The sequence below is a fragment of the Schistocerca americana genome, chromosome 4 (genome assembly GCF_021461395.2).
Source record: "Schistocerca americana isolate TAMUIC-IGC-003095 chromosome 4, iqSchAmer2.1, whole genome shotgun sequence".
In the NCBI taxonomy this organism is placed as follows: domain Eukaryota; kingdom Metazoa; phylum Arthropoda; class Insecta; order Orthoptera; family Acrididae; genus Schistocerca; species Schistocerca americana.
Genome location: NC_060122.1, coordinates 273,791,735 through 273,812,386, shown reverse-complemented (window position 1 = coordinate 273,812,386; position 20,652 = coordinate 273,791,735). Strand labels below are relative to the sequence as shown.

At 38.7% G+C, this 20,652-nt stretch overlaps 2 protein-coding genes across 4 annotated transcripts in view; one reads left to right on the top strand and one right to left on the bottom strand.

Annotated features, from left to right (window-relative positions):
- LOC124612893 overlaps positions 1 to 8,978 on the bottom strand; it is a 94,647-nt gene extending 85,669 nt beyond the window's left edge. For 2 of the 3 annotated variants that reach the window (XM_047141354.1, XM_047141353.1), the window contains exons 1-2: positions 8,635 to 8,978; positions 3,270 to 3,448 (exon numbers count right to left, since the gene is read on the bottom strand). Coding sequence is in view for 1 of the 3 variants with exons in the window: in XM_047141353.1 (XP_046997309.1) it covers positions 3,270 to 3,438 (169 nt within the window). In the remaining 2 variants the exon portion in view is untranslated. The remainder of the gene's footprint in view (positions 1 to 3,269; positions 3,449 to 8,634) is intronic. The other variant, XM_047141355.1, reaches the window with a different exon arrangement.
- Positions 8,979 to 9,078: 100 nt separating this feature from the next.
- Positions 9,079 to 20,652, top strand: part of LOC124612259 (proteasome activator complex subunit 4-like) — a 231,161-nt gene continuing 219,587 nt past the window's right edge. The window contains exons 1-4 of the mRNA XM_047140346.1: positions 9,079 to 9,437; positions 18,387 to 18,527; positions 20,343 to 20,459; positions 20,536 to 20,580. Of these exons, the coding sequence (XP_046996302.1) occupies positions 9,217 to 9,437; positions 18,387 to 18,527; positions 20,343 to 20,459; positions 20,536 to 20,580 (524 nt within the window). The 5' untranslated portion in view covers positions 9,079 to 9,216. The remainder of the gene's footprint in view (positions 9,438 to 18,386; positions 18,528 to 20,342; positions 20,460 to 20,535; positions 20,581 to 20,652) is intronic.

Here is a 20,652-nt window from a genome sequence, read left to right as displayed (position 1 = left end):
ACCTGAAGACACTGGGAGGTATCAAACTGATTATATAAGGGTAAGGGGGTGGATTTAAAAAGCAGATTTTAAGCTGTAAGACATTTCCAGGTGTAGATGTGGACTGTGATCATAATTTACTGGTTACAAATTGCAAGTTAAAACTTGCAAAATTGCAAGAAGGTAGGATATCAAAGAAACAATTTTGGAGGAAGCATTAGGCAATAAGTGCCTGCACTGGAGAAAAAAAAATATAATGGATGGTGAATGGGTATCTTTGAAAGATGAAAAAGTGACAGCAGCAGAGGATCAGTAGGCAAAAAAACACGGCTTAGTAGAAATCTTTGGATAACACGAGACAGACTGAATAAGATGAATGGAGAAAATACAGAAATGAGGCAAATTCAGCAATGAAAGGAAATACAGACACCAAGAAACTGATACTGGCAGGAAGTGCAAAATGGCTAGAGGACAAATACAAGGTTGCAGAAGCATCTATCTATAAACAGAGGAAAATGCTCGACCACCAGATCTGTCTCCAATCAAGCAGATATGGGACATTACCGGATGACAACTCCAGTGTCATCCACAATCAGCATTAACCGTCTCTGTATTAACCAACCAAGTGCAACACGCATGGAACTCCATCCCACAAACTGACATCTGGCACCTGTACAACATAATGCAGGCAGGTATGCACATTTGCATTCAACATTCTGGCAGTTACACCACTTATCAATGGCCAACATTTCACATTTGCAATGGCTTACCTTGCACTTACATTAACTTGTTATCTTGCAATGTTTATCACTTAAATATATTGCCTAGGCAAGTATATTCCCTAAATATCATTGCTCTATGTTAATTATTTTTTGATGCTGTGTTTTTTTTCTGTTAATGTTGATACTGGCTATAGGAAGAGTAAACAGACCCTCAGAGAAAAGAGAAGTGACAGTATGTATATCAAGAGCTCAAATGGCAAGTGCCTACAGTACGCCATGAAGGAAAAGCTAAAAGGTGGAATGAATATACAGAGCAGATCTACAAGGGAAATAAACTTGAAGACAATATTATCGAAAGAGAAGAGAAATTAGATGAAGATGGAATAGAAGATACAATACTGTGAGAAATTATGACTTAGCACTGAAAGATTTCAGTTGTAACAAAAACCCTTAAGAAGATAATATTCTCTTGGAATTATTAAGTTCATTGTCAAGCTAGGAATGACAACGCTGTCCTTCCTTGTGTGCAAGATTTATGGAACAGGAGAAAGAGCTTCAGACTTTAAGACGATTGTAATAATTCAGTTCCAAAGAATGCAGGTGCCAACACGTGTGATAATTACCAAACTATCAGGTTAATAAGTCACGGTTGCAAAACAGTGACACAAATTATTTACAGGAGAATGGGAAAGCTGGTAGAAGCTGACCTTGGAGAAGATCAGTTTGGGTTTCAGAGAAATGTAGAAATACATGAAGCAATACTGACTATATGACTTAGCTTAGATAAAGGCAAATTTACATTTGTAGCATTTGTAGGCTTAGAGAAAGATCTTGACAATGATGACTGGAATGCAGTCTTTGAAATTTTGAAGCTAACAGTGATAAAATACAGTGAGTGAAATGCTATATACAGCTTGTACAAAAACCAGAAAGCAGTTACACATAAGAGTCAAAGGACATGAAAGCGAAGCAGCAGTTGAGAAGAAAATGAGGATATTGAAGCCTATTGCTGATGTTATTCAGTCTGTACATTGAGCAAGTAGTAAATGTAACCAAAGAAACAATTGGAGAAAGAACTGAAGTTCACTAAGAAGAAATGAAAACTGTGACACTGTAATTCTGTTTGAGACAGCAAATGACTTGGAAGAACACTTGAACAGAATATAGTGTCTCGGAAAGATGTTACCCTTATAATGTCAACAGAAGTAAAATAAGGATAACGGGATGCAGTCAAATTAAATAATGTGATGCTGAGGGAATTACACTAAGAAATGAGACGCTAAAAGTAATAGATGAGTTTTGCTATTTTGACAGTAAAATAAATGATGGTACAAGTAAAGGGATATAAAATAAACTGGCTGTAGCAAGGAAAGCATTCCTGACAAAGAGGCATCTGTTAGCACACAAGAAAGAAAAAAAATTGTAAATGTCAGGAACTATTTTCTGGCTGTATTTATCTGAAGTGTAACCTTGTCAGGAATTGAGAAGGTGGATGATAAGCACTTAAGACAAAAAGAAGAAGAATGCTGAACATTGGATGGGTTGATTGCGTAACTAATGAGGAAGTATTTAAATCAAACTGCGGTGAAAACAAATTTGTGGCAAAACTTGACTAAAAGAAGGGGTCAGCCATCAGGACACATTATAAGGCATCAAGGAATTATCAGTTTGGTGCTGGAGTGAAATGTGGGAGGTAAAAATCGCAGAAAGACACCAAGGGATGACTACAGTGAGCAGGTTCAAACTGATGTAGGATGCAGTAATTATTTGGGGGTGAAGAGGCCAGCACGGAACAGGCAAAGGTGGACAGCTGCACCAAATGAATCTTTGGACTGAAAATTACAATAATATTAATTAAATCAGAAAATGTCATTTTCATTAAAATTATGAATCCAATCAACATTTGTTAATTAACATTTCAGTTTATTAATGAATATTGAATTCAAATAAAAGCTTTAAAAATCAGCACCAAACCACTGACCTCACGGATATGAGACTAGAGGAGGATGAGGAGGAGGAGGAGATTATTATTTAACATCTCATAGACAACGAGCACATTAGAGATGGGGCACAAGCTCGGATTAGGGAAGAATTGAGAACGAAAGCAGCTGTGCCCTTTGAAGGAACCATCCTGGCATTTGCCTTAAGCAATTTAGAGAAATCACGGAAAATCTAATCAGGATGGCTGGACACGGGTTTGAACCGGTGTCCTCCTGAAGGCGAGTCTAGTGTGTCAACCACAGTGCTACTCTTCTCAGTATGAGACTAGACTGCCACACTCTAAGCTATGGGCAATATCAGTACTTCAGTTGAAATGTCTTGCATTTATTAGCACTTGGAAAAAATTGATGTCTGTGCACTGACGTTAAATTCTTACAAGTATGAAGAAGATCGAAGAGGGCCAGTCCATTAAGGTCCCCTTGTTAGTTCATTTATTTGCATGACAGTGGTTGCACTTATTCTCTGCAAGCATTGTGAGCCAATTTTATACAACAAATGTAATTTTCTCCAACTTACTTTGTTGCTCATTTAGGAACTTGAACTGAATTATAAAAAAATGTTTCTTACCTTGCGAAGAAAACATTCGCCTGTTACTACCAATGATGGCAGTATTTCCATGAAAAGAATAGTATTCTATTAAAGGAGATCCTGCGCAGTAAGATGAATGAGTCCGTTTTCGAAAATGAGCATTTGCTATTTTGCAGCTCAGACGGAAAAGCTCACTGTGAGCAGTCATTTGTACAAATCTGAAAAAATAAATAATTTCAAAAATCGTTTTTGTTTGCACCCAAAAGGAAATAAGCAAAATATGATGATAAAGAAAAGGACATGAGGTCGTGAAGTACTAAATAATACTTGGGGCAGAAGATATGGAAGTAGACAACTAGAGGCACAAACATTAACAGAAGTCACATCAAACTGAAAGATGCTGTAGATTTGACTTCCCACATGTTTCTAAAATGCATGTATTGGAAGCAAGGTTTGAGATGGTACATACAATGTAATCCAGTTTCTGTTAAGCAGAGATACCTCGCAGAAGATAATGTGTGTTATCAATACAGGACAACTATCTGCATCTACTGATTCTCACCATGGTTTTATTATCATTATGTTGAGAAGGAATAGTGAGCAGTATTTGCATATATACTAATGCAATACATATGCTACCAGTGGCTCACTGTGTCAATCACAGAACTGTTTGAAGCACAATAGTCTGGAGCAGGATGGATTCTATGATGACCTCAGACAGTTCTTAAGAGTTATATTGGCTGGAGAACTGTATGTACTCTAAATTAGCCAAACACAACATAAAGTACATGAAACAACTACTCATACAGTGGAGTACAGGTGATGGGCAAATGTGTGTGGTAAGCCCTAGAGAAACTAATTAAGCAGAAAATAAACATCCCAACAAATCAGGGTGGGGGGAATATGACTTTGGTATTAGTTTGGCAGACTTACTACATAAGCAGTAACTACTTACACAAGTCAAGCTGTATTGTTGGGAGGGAGAGGAGAGAGAGAGAGAAAGAGAGAAAGAGAGAGAGAGAGAGAGAGAGAGAGAGAGGAGGGGGAGGGGGGGGGGGGGGCAGGGAATCACTGACAATACATTATGAAGTACTTGTGGACTCAGAATGAGTGAGATAGTAAAAAGAGAGTACTGGCATTTTTTTTTTTTCCTCTTCCAATATCCTAATATCCTGGAGTTTTTGGTAAGGGCTAAGCAGATAGGCACTATGATACAGATTCAGTCCACATAAAATTCTCCAGCACCATTCCCTCTCACATTCTGTACATTCCACACAATACATCAATCATCCACCAAATATACTCACCCAGGCCACTATTCCAGTGTAACTATCTACAAATTAAATAATACTGCATACCCACTGAATAACTCAACAAGTACAAAGAGAAAATAGGAGTTCACTGTACCCGGTTACAACTGTGACTGAATACAGCAAAGTTGTAGTTTCCATTGGTAATCATAACAGTCAGAGTACAAAAAACATTTAAAATTTCACCACAATTGTTCTTACCCTCCCAAAATGGATTTCCAACACCTACTCTCCCCACAAAATTTCTTGTCTACTGCTGTACCACTCCAATGTCAAAATATCTTGCTCTGTGAATCATGTTCCCCTGCCACACCCCAGCTGAAAACCAGTTGCACTACCTCCTGCTCTAACCATCCAAGTAGAGGTTATTGTTGTTGTGGTCTTCAGTTCTGAGACTGGTTTGCTGCAGCTCTCCATGCTACTCTATCCTGTGCAAGCTTCTTCATCTCCCAGTACCTACTGCAGTATACATCCTTCTGAATCTGCTTAGTGTATTCATCTCTTGGTCTCCCTCTACGATTTTTACCCTCTGCACTGCCCTCCAATACTAAATTGGTGTACCCTCGATGTCTCAGAACATGTCCTACCAACCGATCCCTTCAGGTCAAGTTGTGCCACAAGCTCCTCTTCTCCCCAATTCTATTCAATACCTCCTCATTAGTTATGTGATCTACCCATCTAATCTTCAGCACTCTTCTGTAGCACCACATTTCGAAAGCTTCTATTCTCTTCTTGTCTAAACTATTTATCATCCACGTTTCACTTCCATACATGGTTACACTCCATACAAATACTTTCAGAAACGACTTCCTGACATTTAAATCTATACTCAATGTTAACAAATTTCTCCTCTTTAGAAATGCTTTCCTTGACATTGTCAGTCTACATTTTATATCCTCTCTACTTCGACCATTGTCAGTTATTTTGTTCCCCAAATAGCAAAATTCCTTTACTACTTTAAGTGTCTCATTTCCTAATCTGATTCCCTCGGCATCACCCGACTTAATCTGACGACATTCTATTATCCTCGTTTTGCTTTTGTTGATGTTCATCTTATACCCTTCTTTCAAGACACTGTCCATTCCGTTCAGCTGCTCTTCCAAGTCCTTTGCTGTCTCTGACAGAATTACAATGTCATCGCCGAACCTCAAAGTTTTTATTTCTTCTCCATGGATTTTAATACCTACTACAAACTTTTCTTTTGATTCCTTTATTACTTGATCAATATACAGATTGAATAACATCGGGGAGAGGCTACAACCCTGTCTCACTCCCTTCCCAACCACTGCTTCCCTTTCATACCCCTCGACTTTTATAACTGCCATCTGCTTTCTGTACAAATTGTAAATAGCCTTTCGCTCCCTGTATTTTACACCTGCCACCTTCAGAATTTGAAAGAGAGTATTCCAATCAACATTGTCAAAAGCTTTCTCTAAGTTTACAAATGCTAGAAACGTAGGTTTGCCTTTCCTTATTCTATTTTCTAAGATAAGTCGTAGGGTCAGTATTGCCTCACATGTTCCATCATTTCTACAGAATCCAAACTGATCTTCCCCGAGGTCGGTTTCTATCAGTTTTTCCATTCGTCTGTAAAGAATTCGCGTTAGTATTTTGCAGCTGTGACTTATTAAACTGATAGTTCGGTAATTTTCACATCTGCCAACACCTGCTTTCTAGAGTTTTGTCATGACTGGCTCTCCCAAGGCCATCAGTAGTTCTAATGGAATGTTGTCTACTCCCGGAGCTTTGTTGTGACTCAGGTCTTTCAGTGCTCTGTGAAACTCTTCACGCAGTATCATATCTCCGATTTCATCTTCATCTACATCCTCTTCCATTTCCATAATATTGTCCTCAAGAACATCGCCCTTGTATAGACCATCTATATACTCCTTCCACCTTTCTGCTTTCGCTTCTTTGCTTAGAACTGGGTTTCCATCAAAGCCCTTGATGTTCATGCAAGTGGTTCTCTTATCTCCAAAGGTCTCTTTAACTTTCCTGTAGGCAGTATCTATCTTACCCCTCGTGAGATAAGCCTCTACATCCTTACATTTGTCCTCTAGCCATGCCTGCTTAGCTGTTTTGCATTTCCCGTTGATCTCATTTTTGAGACGTTTGTATTCCTTTTTGCCTGCTTCATTTACTGCATTTTTATATATTCTCCTTTCATCAATTAAATTCAATATTTCTTCTGTTACCCAAGGGTTTCTACTAGCCCTCGTCTTTTTACCTACTTGATCCTCTGCTGCCTTCACTACTTCATCCCTCAGAGCTACCCACTCTTCTTCTACTGTATTTCTTTCCCCCATTCCTGTCAATTGTTCCCTTATGCTCTCCCTGAAACTCTGTACAACCTCTGATTTAGTCAGTTTATCCAGGTCCCATCTCCTTAAATTCCCACCTTTTTGCAGTTTCTTGTTTTAATCTACAGTTCATAACCAATAGATTGTGGCCAGAGTCCACATCTGCCCCTGACAATGTCTTCCAATTTAAAACCTGGTTCCTAAATCTCTGTCTTACCACTATATAATCTATCTGATACCTTTTAGTATCTCCAGGGTTCTTCCATGTATACAGCCTTCTTTCATGATTCTTGAACCAAGTGTTAGCTATGGTTAAGTTCTGCTCTGCACAAAATTCTACCAGGCGGCTTCCTCTTTCATTTCTTCCCCCCAATCCATATTCACCTACTATGTTTCCTTCTCCTACTATGTTTCCTTTTCCTACTCTCGAATTCCAGTCACCCATGACTATTAAATTTATGTCTCCCTTCACTACCTGAATAATTTCTTTCATCTCATTATACATTTCATCAATTTCTTCGTCATCTGCAGAGCTAGTTGCCATATAAACTTATACTACTGTAGTAGGCGTGGGCTTCGTGTCTATCTTGGCCACAATAATGCGTTCACTATGCTGTTTGTAGTAGCTTACCCGCACTCCTATTTTTTTATTCATTATTAAACCTACTCCTGCATTACCCCTATTTGATTTTGTATTTATAACCCTGTATTCACTTGACCAAAAGTCTTGTTCCTCCTGCCACCGAACTTCACTAATTCCCACTATATCTAACTTTAACCTAACCATTTCCCTTTTTAAATTTTCTAACCTACCTGACCGATTAAGGGATCTGACATTCCACGCTCCGATCCATAGAACGCCAGTTTCCTTTCTTCTGATAATGACATCCTCTTGAGTATGTCCCCGCCCGGAGATCCGAATGGGGGACTATTTTACATCCGGAATATTTTACCCAAGAGGACGCCATCATCACTTAATCATAGAGGTAGAATCACTTAAAAACAGCTATGCCATATACTACTTCACTCTGTGGTTTTGTGCATGGATAAGGTTGTGAAAATCTGTATATAGACATACACAAGAAAAATCACTTATGAAGCTCTGGATTAGTACAAGCTTAATCTCATTGTTGCACCCTTTGCAACTCACACTCTCTGGAAACTCGACATAACACTACTTTCTCTAAATTCCAAGTGAAACCAGTTCCTAAATAACATACTTTTAGACATGTAAAACACTTCTGATAGCGATCACAAAATTATTTTTACAGGGATTGAATGATGGATGGCTGATTAATGGATGGTTTTGATCAGTGCTTCATGCACGACCATAAGAACAGCAGACTCTGCTTTCTTTGTGTGTCCATAAGATTTGATTTAATTTCTTGCTGTAAGCTGTTGGACAAATATAGACTGATCATATTAGAAATGGTCTAGCAGAATGAGGTCTGGGTTGCAGCATTTTATGTATGAATTTACTAACTTTGGCAGACATTTGTAGTGAAGACAAATTCTCTCCAACTACGAAACTGTAGCTGGTTCAATCAGAGGAAGCTGATGACGATGATTTTGATTTCAAATTCATTGAATGCTTCTGTTATAAAATATCTTTATACACGTTTTGTGAATCTCCAGAATAATGAAGCCTCTGGCAAATATTTTAGTAACTCGTGTCGATCATAACTTGGCTCCTTTGTATGGATTTAGCATTACTGTTGATGTCATACATGCAACATAAATTATTCCCATTGCTGTACTTAACACTTATACTACAATACGATAAACAATGCTTACATTTATTGAACTGATGAATTTTATATCAAAACAGCATTGCTCGACAGCGCAACGTAACACAGAAGAGTGATATACTAAGTGCTAATACAAGACAAACATTCCTTGCCAAATTATTGACTAAAGTGCAGCACCTAACCTATAAAAACAAAATGACTCAAAGAATTTCAAATAGCTGTACAAGAACAAACTATTCACATTATCTGCGAGAGAAAAGATTAAGCTTTCTCTTGTGTTGACATAATATAAACAATACTGAAGCTGCACTTCACCCACTATCATCCGCACCCGAGCAGGCGAGCACCTGCTAAACACTCATGCGCGTCCACGACCTACCCTGTTACCCTTCGGCGATGGACATACAACCTGTAATGTTGGTGACAGTGTTGACAAACGAAAGTGTACTCGTGGACAAATGATATCCAATAATACAAAAGGAAAGATGGCTGCCAATGGATGACTGTTGGAATTGAGGAAGAAATAGCAAGTTGTGTGAACTGATGAAATGGAAGAGTACCGTTAGTCATTAGATGGAATACGCAAGACATTAAGTCGGGTGCAGCCACTGTGAAGAGGTAGTCAATCATGGATGGACCACAGGGAAGTATAGACACTGATGTTTGTTGTGAAGAAAGTGGATTCAAACCTCAAAAAGAAATAGTTTTCAACAAACTATTACCGTTTGCAAAGGAGCTAGAAGAAGATGCAACACGACTGCTATCAGATATTAAAGCGAACATTGGAAAATCAGTGTTGTTACGTGAACTGCGACCAGGTTGTGGAATTTGGACAGCAAGACTTTCCAAGTAAGTTTAGTAACTTAAATGTTAACCAGTGTTATATATGTACCCCTTTTTTCAAATCTCTAGGCTATGGTGAGCGACAAGTTTGTTCATTATGTAAACATACAACGTCATTGTCATCGCAGAGGTGAATAATATTGGCATATTTGCTTTCCGCTAAAGAAATTCGTATACATTACAATCAGATTGCTGTTACCTTTGTACGGAACAGCAATACATACAAAATTTGCCATTACAGAATCGCTCAGCTGTAAAATGACACACTTAAACACCAATTTTTATGGCTTTCGACTTAGAAATGTTGCATGATGTTACAGCATCTGTAAAGAGAATTGGAAAAAGAACATGTTTTTATCGATCTTACGTTTCTAATTGTTGGAAGTTATACGGTTTATTCACAAATTACTTTTTACATGAAGTTGACCTCCAGAAACTTAAGCTTTTACCTCTCAACTTTATAATGCACATTATGGTGGATAACAGTTCATTTTACACCAGTGGTTTGGTAATAATAAATACCATATAATATTGTAATGATATACTTGTGTATGCTACTTAAGAGAAGGTGTATACCAGTATCAAAGGATATGCATTCATTGTGAGTTTTGACATTACCCCCCCCCCCCCCCCCCCCGCCTCTCTCTCTCTCTCTCTCTCTCTCTCTCTCTCTCTCTCTCTCTCTCTCTCTCTCTCCAAGAGACTTTAGTTTATCTATTCCATTTAATTTTTTGCCGTGTTTCACAATTATTGAAAACAATAGAAAAGTAGAGATAACAACTCACCATGCAGAGTTTGTGGCGGTTGGTCATGGCATAAACAAATGAGAACTGAGAGTACACAGTGATAGAGGAGTGGGATGGGGGAACAAGCCCTCTTACAGTGCTGGCAGCCTGTGTCAGTGTTGTATGCTCCTGCAAAAACAAAACTGACGTAATGGTTATAGGGATTATCAGTTCCTTTTGGTGCTTTGGGGGTCATACTTGGTTGCTCTCTTGGTCTGGAATTAGTCTCTTCACTCAATTCAAAATACAAAACAAAAGCGAAGCACAATACAAAGCAGAGTACACAAAGCATTCGATAACTGCTACAGTGCAGTTGTTTACGGAGGTTAGCAGTGTTGTAAATGTGGTTGTTCAGGTCCAACCTCTATCAGTATCTTAAGATACTATAGATACAGGCCCAGTTAAAAAGTATTTTTCCACGTACATGACATCACTTGCGGTGTCCCTCCCCCTTCCATTCCCCTTGTACACTTGTCGCCCATGTCGGTTTTCGCTACTAATTGTGATAAGCAGTGTATGCAAATCTTCCACTTGGGGACACCTGTCACCCCTCTCGGCGTGGCACCCCAAGTGGCATCTGCAAACGACCTAAGATGGCTGCTCAGATTGTCTCCTAAATCGTTTTTATAGATAAGGAACAGCAAAAGGCCTATAACACTAACTTGGTGAATGTGAGAAATCACTTCTGTTTTACTCAGTTACTTTTTTGTCAATTACTATGAACTGTGACATCTCTGGCAGGAAATCATGAATCCAGTCACACAATTGAGGTGATATTCCATAAGCAATTTCACTACAAGTTACTTATGTGGTACCTTGTCAAAAGCCTTCTGGAAAATTAGATATACAGAATCAATTTGAAATCCCTTCTCAAAAACAATCAACACTTCGTATGAGTAAAGAGCTGCTTGTGTTTCACAAGAACGATGTTATTTCCATGTTGACTGTTTGTCAAAAGGCCATTCCCTTCAAGGTAATTCATAATGTTCAAACTCCACGTATGTTCCAAAATACTGCTGCATGTTGACGTTAATGACAAAGGCCTGTAATTTTGTGGATTACTCCAGCTACCTTCCTCAAATATTGGTGTGGCCTGTGCAACTTTTACAGTCTTTGGGTACGGATCTTTCGTCCAGTGAACGATTGTATACGATTGTTAAGTATGGAGCTATTGCATCAGCGTTCTCTGAAAGAAACCTAGCTGGTATACAATTTGGACTTGTGCACTTGCTTTTATTGAGTGATTTAAGTTGGTACACTATGAGGACATCTACTTATAAGTTACTCATATTGGCAACAGTTCTTGATTTAAATTCTGGAATATTTACTTCATCTTCTTTGGTGAAGGAATTTTGGAAGTCTGTGTTAATAAACTCTGCTATGGGAGCATGGTCATAGATAGTATTTCCATTTCTAAAGTGCAAAGAAGCCATGAGCGCCCATCTCAGCTCTGCGCCCCGATCGGTGACTTGTTTTGCTTGGGCCTTAAACAGCCCTGCAGGGTCATGGCCACAAAATCTCTGAGAGAGACAATGCATTACTGGTTTTGCACATTGATTAGAACAACAGGGAATAGAGAATAGTACTAGATTTCAGTATGAGGTCCTGGATTCGAGTTTTAGTTCGGCACACAGTTTTAATCTGCTGGAAGTTTTAATGCTCATAGATGTCTGCAAACATTCCATAAGGAGACAACAATTGAGGTAGATTCCTTCAACAGGCCACACAGATGAATAACACCAATGTTTTTTAATATTCTATGATATTGAAATCACTGCTTAAATTGTTTAATGAATGCAGTTTCATGTACTTGCTATGCATAGATATATTTATGTAACAGAATTGCATTTTATTTAGACATGTGGATTGTGTGACATTCAACTGACTAATTGTTTTGTTCAAACAAATTTTGGGCTTGCATTCAGACATTGTTAACTTCATCTCATAATATTTCGGCTGGGTGTCTGCCAGCCATCTTCAGGTGAGCCATTGAAGACTGATGAAGACTTGCACCATTCCACAATATATAGCACACTGCAAGTGTTCTGTGCAAGCATCTACATAAGGTCACACTTCTTTGTGTGGGCAACAGTTTGTTTAAAAGCTATCTAAGGTTGCAGGCCTTTTGGGATCAGTGAAAGACGTCTTGCTATTGCGGAAGACCGAAATTTACAAAGTACCTTGTCATTGTGGTGTAGCTCACGTAGGGCAGACCACACACACTTTCAAAGAACACTGCACTCAACATCAATATTACGAAACCAAGCAAGTCTGCTATTGCTGAACACTGCATTTCCAGTAGATATTGGCTCTGAGCACTATGGGACTTAACTTCTGTGGTCATCAGTCCCCTAGAACTTAGAACTACTTAAACCTAACTAACCTAAGAACATCACACACATCCATGCCCGAGGCAGGATTCGAACCTGCGACCGTAGCAGTCGCGCGGTTCCGGACTGAGCGCCTTAACCGCGAGACCACCGCGGCCGGCAGTAGATATTCAATGCAGTATGACAGAACTATGATTCTGACCACAGCAACATCTTTTTGGGACTTCATTATTAAAGAGTCCATGGGAATATGCCTGGTGGAAAAGTTAGTGAACTGTGATAATGGCTACCAGTTGAACAGTGCATGGAACCCCATTATCTCCTTGACTTGTTCTGATCAAAGACAACAGAGTGCGCCAACACCCATGGTGAGCACCATTGCAGAGGGTAGCAGAGTTCTGTGTTTCCACAAGCAAGAGCACTGCCACCAGGAAGTGTGGTACATCTGCCAATGTGATTTTAAAGCATGTGTGGAATACTTGCAGTGGACTATATTTTATGCAATGGAGCAAGTCTTCATCAGTATTTGATGGCTCACCTGAAGATGGCTGGCAGCTGCACAGTCGAAATATCATGGAATTAATTAGACAACGACCGACTGCAGGCCCAAGATTTGTTTGAACATTCAATTCGCCGGGAAAATTTTAAAATTCATAGTTGTTGCTTTTTCACATTTGAGAGTATACTTTCACTTCGCTGACGAGAGCAATGGGAGGAAGGAGTGTATTCCCAAAATAACTACTAAAGCCTTTTTATACCTTCAAAACTAACAGAAAATGCACTGTCTTGGGGTAAATGTACTGCAGTCCGTAAGGAGCAGATTCATGTGTGTCTAGAGTCTGGGTTGTATTACATAGGAAATTCAAGCTGCCATTTCAGGAATTTGGTTTGTTTAGTGTGTGAGACTAACTGGGAGGCCCTGTCAGGAAATATGTCTGTGGACCAGGCTGAGAATCACGAATATATTCCTAATAACTCTTAAATTTTTGAGTTTTCTAGATCCAGTGTGAGAAAATTGGTATTGAGGATATTGCTTTATTATTTACACAGGTGCAGTGTTTGATCTGAGGCAAGACTCATGGGTAAGACCAACATTTCTAATGGAACTGCATCCTTTCTTTTTGTGGCATTTGAAAGGATTTTTTAAGAGAATTTCAACCACATAATGTATGGGACTTGATCAAATAGCATCAAGATAACAGAAACACAAACCACTGCCCCACAGTCAGGAGAAGAGGTTGCACAAACATCTGTCCTTTTATACCAAATTAGTGAAGAAACATAACTTGGGTATGGTTCTTGTGTTATCTATGCACTCGGAGCCCATCAGTTTGTGTTCTGCTGTTGTAGCAGTCACGTAACTTACTTTTAAAGCTATCAAGGCATTCACAATGTAAAAGACAACTGAAAACGTTAATAATGTTTATGGTGAATGTCACAAAACTATTAGCGCAGTGGTGGAGTTGTATGCTGAAGAGTGCCAAACATCTTTGCAAACATTATAAAAAAAAGTTCTGGAAACTGGAAGTAAGGAGAATAAAATACAAGGAAAAAGAAGAGCAATTAGAGAAGAAAATGAAACTAACACTTTAGCAGCAGTTACACAATGCAAATGTCACTAAGTGGCATGTCAGAAGTGCTAGATGGATCAACCAAACTAGTGTTCTGTGACTACTACATTCCATCTGTGAATACTACATTCCATTGCATTTCGTAGTCTTCATATTTCGTTGCATCTACAGCTTTATGACAGTGGCTTTGGGAATTGGTTGCAGTTCACCGAATGTTATCTATGAAAAGTGCTTAGTGGTGTGGCATCTCTCTGCAAAAATTTTTTTTAAAGAAGAAGCATTGTTTATGAACCATGGGCAAGACAATCTTCAATGTGCACTAATCGTCAGTTGAAAATCGACACATGAAGATGTGGACCAAAACAATGCTCTGGGTCTGTCAGTGTTTAATGCATGTTTTGCAAGACCTGCATCATTGGTCCTTGTTTTATTGATGGGTATCTAAGTACACTCAAGTATCTCAAGCTCCTACAATGTGCTGTTGCCCTACTTATTGGAAGACATCCCACTGGACATAAGGCAGTCAGTGTGGTACTAACATAATGGATATCCCTCCTATTCAGCACTGCAGTGGCAGACCATCTTAAGAGAACATTTGGAAAGCACTGAAACGGTTGTTCAGGAAACACAAAATGGTCTGCACACTCACCAACCTTAAAAATACTATAGTTTTGTCTGTTGCAAAAATTAAACAGGAGACCTTTTGTGAAACACCGATGACTCACAAAAACGTGAAATGCCGTATAACACAAACGCGTGTTGCTGTTAACTCCAGAGGAAAATTATCATGCAGAAATGTTTCTCCAGAATCATTTTATAGTGTGTGGCAATGCTCAAGGTCAACATTTTGCGCACTTTGTATGGCAGCAGTGATAATGAACACACGAACCTTACCTGAGTTATGTGTTTAACTACATTTGATATAATATTGCAAACATTTGCGGAACCTCTTCTCCTGACAGCATGACGGTGGTTTATGGTGCTGTTATCCTGATACTACTGATGCAGTCCCATACATGTATGTCATTGAAATTCTCTGAGAAGCTTTTTTCAAATGCTACAGGAAAAAATGTATAGTTGTGTACAACAAAAGTATGTTGTTTAACTGTTAGACCACATTAAAGATCTGTACAAAAACACCATTTTTAGTGCACTTTGTCTTGCTAAAGGGTTAGGAAAAGTGACATTGATGGCTGGACGTAAACACTGTAGTTTTGGATTTTATAAAGAAAAGTATGACTATGCCATTCATGGGGATGTTGGAAGCACTCGCTGTCTGAAACCTGTTCCACATATTCAGAGTAACTGACATATTTCATCTTTTTGGAATGTGGTCCACTGTTACTTACACTTTCGAAAATAGTGTCTCAGTTTTTATGATGGTGTTCTTCATAGACATCGGTAACACCTAAACTCTGCGAGAACAACATTTTTCATTACGAACTTCAACTCTTTTGAGAATTTTTACTTGTTTTTTTCATCTAACAGTTTTTCCTCTCTCTTTTTGCACTGTTTTCCATCGGACAACTGTGACAGAAAACTGTAAGGTTCTACTTGAAAGAAAGTGAACAACATTACACGACACACAAAGTTAATCACTTGCACAGTGATTGATGAAAGAAGCCGTGTCGATTGATATTGAGTCACCTCAGTCTACAGCGACAACTTTGCTGGCACTGCCAATGCAGTCAGCATTAGCTAGTGGATGATACTGTGTTCAGTGCGCTTACAAACCATGAGCGAAATCATGTTTCTTGTCACATCGTGTCAGCGGTTGTGTCTGTTAACCATTTGAATGAGTGCTCAAAACATGCACTGTACTGTGGGTGCAGGCCAGTGGGGACAGCGTAATGCTATGGGGCATATTGATGTTCATTCCCATGGGACCTGTGTTGGTAAACGAAGGCACCATGACAACTGTGTAAACATTATTGTGGATCACCTGCATCCCTTCATGCTTGGACTCTTCCCTGACAGCGATGGGATCTTCCAAATGGATTATTGTACACGTAATAAGGCCAGAAACATGCCACTGTGGTTGGAGGGAATTGATAGTGAACTCATGTTGGTGTCTTAGCCACCAGATTTGCCTGATCTGAACTCGATGGAACACGTCTGTGACAATATCGTGTGCCAGTTCCACACACACAAACCACAGACCTGTAATTCATGGGAATTACATGATCAGTGTGTAGACATTGGTGCCACATACTGCCGGAAACCTACTAAGGACTGTTAGAACCCATGTTGTGCAGAATTACTGCTGTATTGCATTCCAAACCTAAGCCAACATGCAATTAAGCAGATGGTCATAGTGGTTTGACTCATTAATGTATATCAGAGTTCTGAATTTACTTACCACAGGTGCAACCTGCAATATAGCCAATAAGTAAACACAAAAGTAAAGAAAGAAAGCATTCATAGCTTTTTGGTATGGATGAAAGTAATGGTTACGCTCTTTTGGTTTCAAACATTTTTCTGTTGCATGCACTTAATTCTTATTGCTCACATTGACTGACTAGTAGTTGCACAGCACACACCGTTTGAAAATGAACTGTAACACTCCATGCATACAGTTTCTGATCACAATGTAAAATCAGCATCTCTCTCTCTCCCATGTGTGAGTTTGAAAAGTGTAATTTTTGGTAAGAGATGTACAGCATGATTTTTGGTTTTGGTAATATGAAAATTCTTTTTTTAATCACTGAATACCATATTTTCAGTAACTAGTTGTAAAATATTAACTTTAGTTGCAACAATCATGTTTAATGAATTACTTGTCTTTCTTCCCAGACGTACAGGATGAGGCATAATAAAGAGCAATTTTTAAAAGACCGTTAAGTAAAAACAATTCGTTAAATTTTTTATGTCATAATCTTAAAATACACGAAAAAGCATTTTCTGCAGTAGTAAAACGTAGGTTATTTTTTGAAGATATCTCCTGTACGATGGTGTCCATTTAGACGCACACATTCCTCCAACCGGACCTTGAAGTTATTCATCACATTGCGCAGCATTGCCAGTGGGATTTGAACAACTTCCTGTTGGGTCCACTCCTTCAGGGCTTCAATTATTTGAGGGGGGTTATTTTGGTAAAATTTACTTTTCAAATAGCCCCACAACAAAAAGTCACATGTTGTGAGGTCCAGTGAACAGAGGGCCATGCAATTCCCCACTTCGGGAGATCACATGATTTGGAAACAAATGATTGACAATGTTCATGTTTACTCGAGCAATGTGGAAGGTTGCCCTGTCCTGCTGGAAAAATTCGTATTGTTCACTTTGTAGTGTGCAAGTTGTGGCATAAAAAAGTTTTCCAACATGTCTGCGTATCTCTGTGAAATCACTGTTAAAGCATTGCCAAGACCACCTTCAGAAAAGTATGGCCCTGTGATCCCTAATGAAGACATGGCGCACCACACAGTAACTTTTGCACAGTGCAGTGGTTGCTGATGCAGTTCTCTTTCGTTAATGTCACTCCAGAACCGAAAGTTCTGGTTTTTCATGTAACTGGAGAGATGGAAGTGAGCTTAATCACTGATCCATAAATGGTTTACAATGTCCTTGTCTTGATTAATCATGTCCAAAAATTCTTAGCAGAACCAGCTTCGGCTCACATAATCTGTTTCCTTAAGGGGCTGAACCATTCGGATTTTGTAGGGGTGAAAGTGCAAATCTTGGTGTAAAATTCTTCTTACCGTTCTGTTCGGTGTGTTCCCAAGTGTAGTGCTGTGCCAGTGAGCTGAGTGACAAGAGCTTCTCTCAAAGGAAACTCTTACATGTTCGATTTTTTCAGGTGTGCACACCATTTTTGGTCTCCCAGGTTTTGTTTTTGTCATTGACACTGTCTCCTTGAAGTTCTCAACCCACTTTTTAATCACACAGGCAGACGGCACTAGCTGATTTCAATTAATGTTGAAATGCTTGCGGAATGCACAGCTTGCTAGCTGGTATGAACTATCGTTTTGATAAAATGCTTTGACAGCATACATATGATGCTGTGGAGTCCAGCACTCCATTATAACTAAATGTTATTTCTTGCCAAATGTAACTGACGCTATCCTATCTACCTCTCTCCGATGCAGCTTGAATCACGTGCTTTTTAAAATTGCTTGATATTATGCCTCACCCTGTATATGGACCCTCCACCACACACCGTCAGGTGGCTTGCGGAGTATGGCTGTAGATGTAGAAGGGTTGAAAACAGCTCACAATGTATTTTCATATGTGTAAATTTATGATTTCTTATACAGTGTATCTCCTTTCCAGATACATAAAAGTATATGGACTGAAATTTTCAAAAGAAGATCACATAGCATTCATTCATTTGATGTATGAACTAACGACCATTCCTAGCCTGGAACCATGGCTCGTCAGCAAGTTTGCAAATGTATCGATATGCCTCTTGAAGTAAGATTGTGTTAAATTTGTGGTAAATCTGTACAGTTATTTTAATTAACAAATCCATTATCTTCGTCTCCCTCATCCTCACAATCAATGGGTCTCTCTTAAACTTTGGTGCGAGGAATTCTGGACTCCCTTACAACTTTCTCAGTTGTACCCTTATTTCCTCCCTTAGGAATCTAGGATAGTTTTCTTTTCTAATTTTATATGCCTCTATTGGTAGTTATAAAATTTTGTGTTCTGAAGGTAAGTACTGGCAGCCATTCTGTCTACTATAGTTTTACAGTTATTTTAATCCCATAACCAAGGATTATTTCAATAATCCATCTGTGAAAACTGTTGTTCATGAAAACCCTATGCATTTAATAGGTATATTTAATTGATATAATATAGACAAGGATGGTAAATAAAGGGATTTCTGTAACTTCAAGGGCAAATCAAAAAGTAGCAGTAAACTGTCAGTATTAATGCAATTAACATGTCAGGCATTTGAAATGCCTTGGAAGTGAAAATGCATGCTATGAGAAAGTTTCGGTGTACACCGGCAGATATATTATGTTAGAAAGTAATAACTTAAGTCTGGAAATACATCGCAAGTAATGGGTTAGCCGTTCTTTCTGGCATCTGAGTCCAGCAAGCTATGCAGGAGAGCCTCTGTGGAGCTTGGTAAATACTGTGAGCTACTGGTAGAATTTAAACTCTGAAGGTGGGTCCCAAGTCATACATGGATAGCTTAGTTGATAAAAGCATTGCCTGTGAAAGGCAAATTTGAGGGTCTGAGTCACAGTTTAGCACATAGCTTTAATTTATCAGGGGGTTTCAAAGCAGCACGCTGTCCTCAAAAGGGTGACGGATTCATTTGGAAGGACAGTGTCAGCTTCATTACTTATTAATGTTTGAGTAAACTGAAAAATCTTTCCTTTATTTATATGTTATAAATTTACTGATTAGCTGGAGACAACAAGTATGGGAATTTATGGAGATTAAGTGACATTTGTGAGCGAAATTCATCTTTTCTGTGAACTGTAATCACAGAAGATAAGATCTGCTGCTACCAGTTTTATTTGGAGGCATGAGATTTACCAGTACCCACATCTCAAGAAGTGTAGTCTGTAAACATTTAATACCAAGGCACCCCTGTTGACTGCATTTTTGACAGAATTTCACTGAGATTTACAACCAAAGATAAAGTTGCCGGTGTTTAATTATAAAAAGCAATTCTGTAAAATTACCAGTGTGTTTGACCTGAGTTGTAAAAGCTTGTAAAGTGAGAGTCTGCTGCTTGACATTGCTTTTTTGCCAACTTTTTTGGACATCCACGCTCTTATCATATCCTGCGCTCGAAGATTCTTTTTCGTCTTCTGTCCCTAGGGAATTCTGAAAGACGAGTTTTTTGCAGATATCAAAGAGTGCTTCCACGTAACTTCTGTTATGTGATTGGTGTGTGTGTATGTGTTTAAATTTTGAATGTCACTTTCTTAAGCAAGACTAGTAGACGTCAAAGGATGAAAAGCACACAAGGCATCATTAGCCCAAAAAATAAAGAAGTTATTACATACTACAGTCAAGTTAGCAATGACATCTGTTTTGGAAAAAATAGCACCTTTCTGCCTCAACTGAATTTTTGTTTTAGATAATTTCTGTTTGGCCTTAAATGAACCATTATTATTCAATAGATACTGAGAGGAGAAAGCGAAAAGTACTGCAGTCTTGCAAGTGTAATGTTTAAACTTTGACCTGTATGAATTCTGTGTATTTCTGTTTTAAGTTGTGGAATACACTCGTTTCATTGTCTACAGTTTATTCAAAAATTGTGTGTAGGAAGAAGGAATTGCTGTCACCAGATGAATTACAGTTGCCATGGAAACCACTATTTGAGCTCTGCGAGAGGATAATGAACACAAGTCTCACTGCAATTGGAATGTATAGATACTTCTCGTAAGTATTTTTAGGTGTTAATGTATGGCAGTTTTATCTAATGTGTAAATATCTAATTCTCAGTTTCACTTTCCAGTTCACTAGAGAATACCTTGAAGAATTTAGTTCATGCTGCGCGTTTGTAAGTAGTCAAAAATATTATATTTCTTTGCTTTCTGCAAGGGAAAGAAAAAAATAAATAAATGTTTGTCTT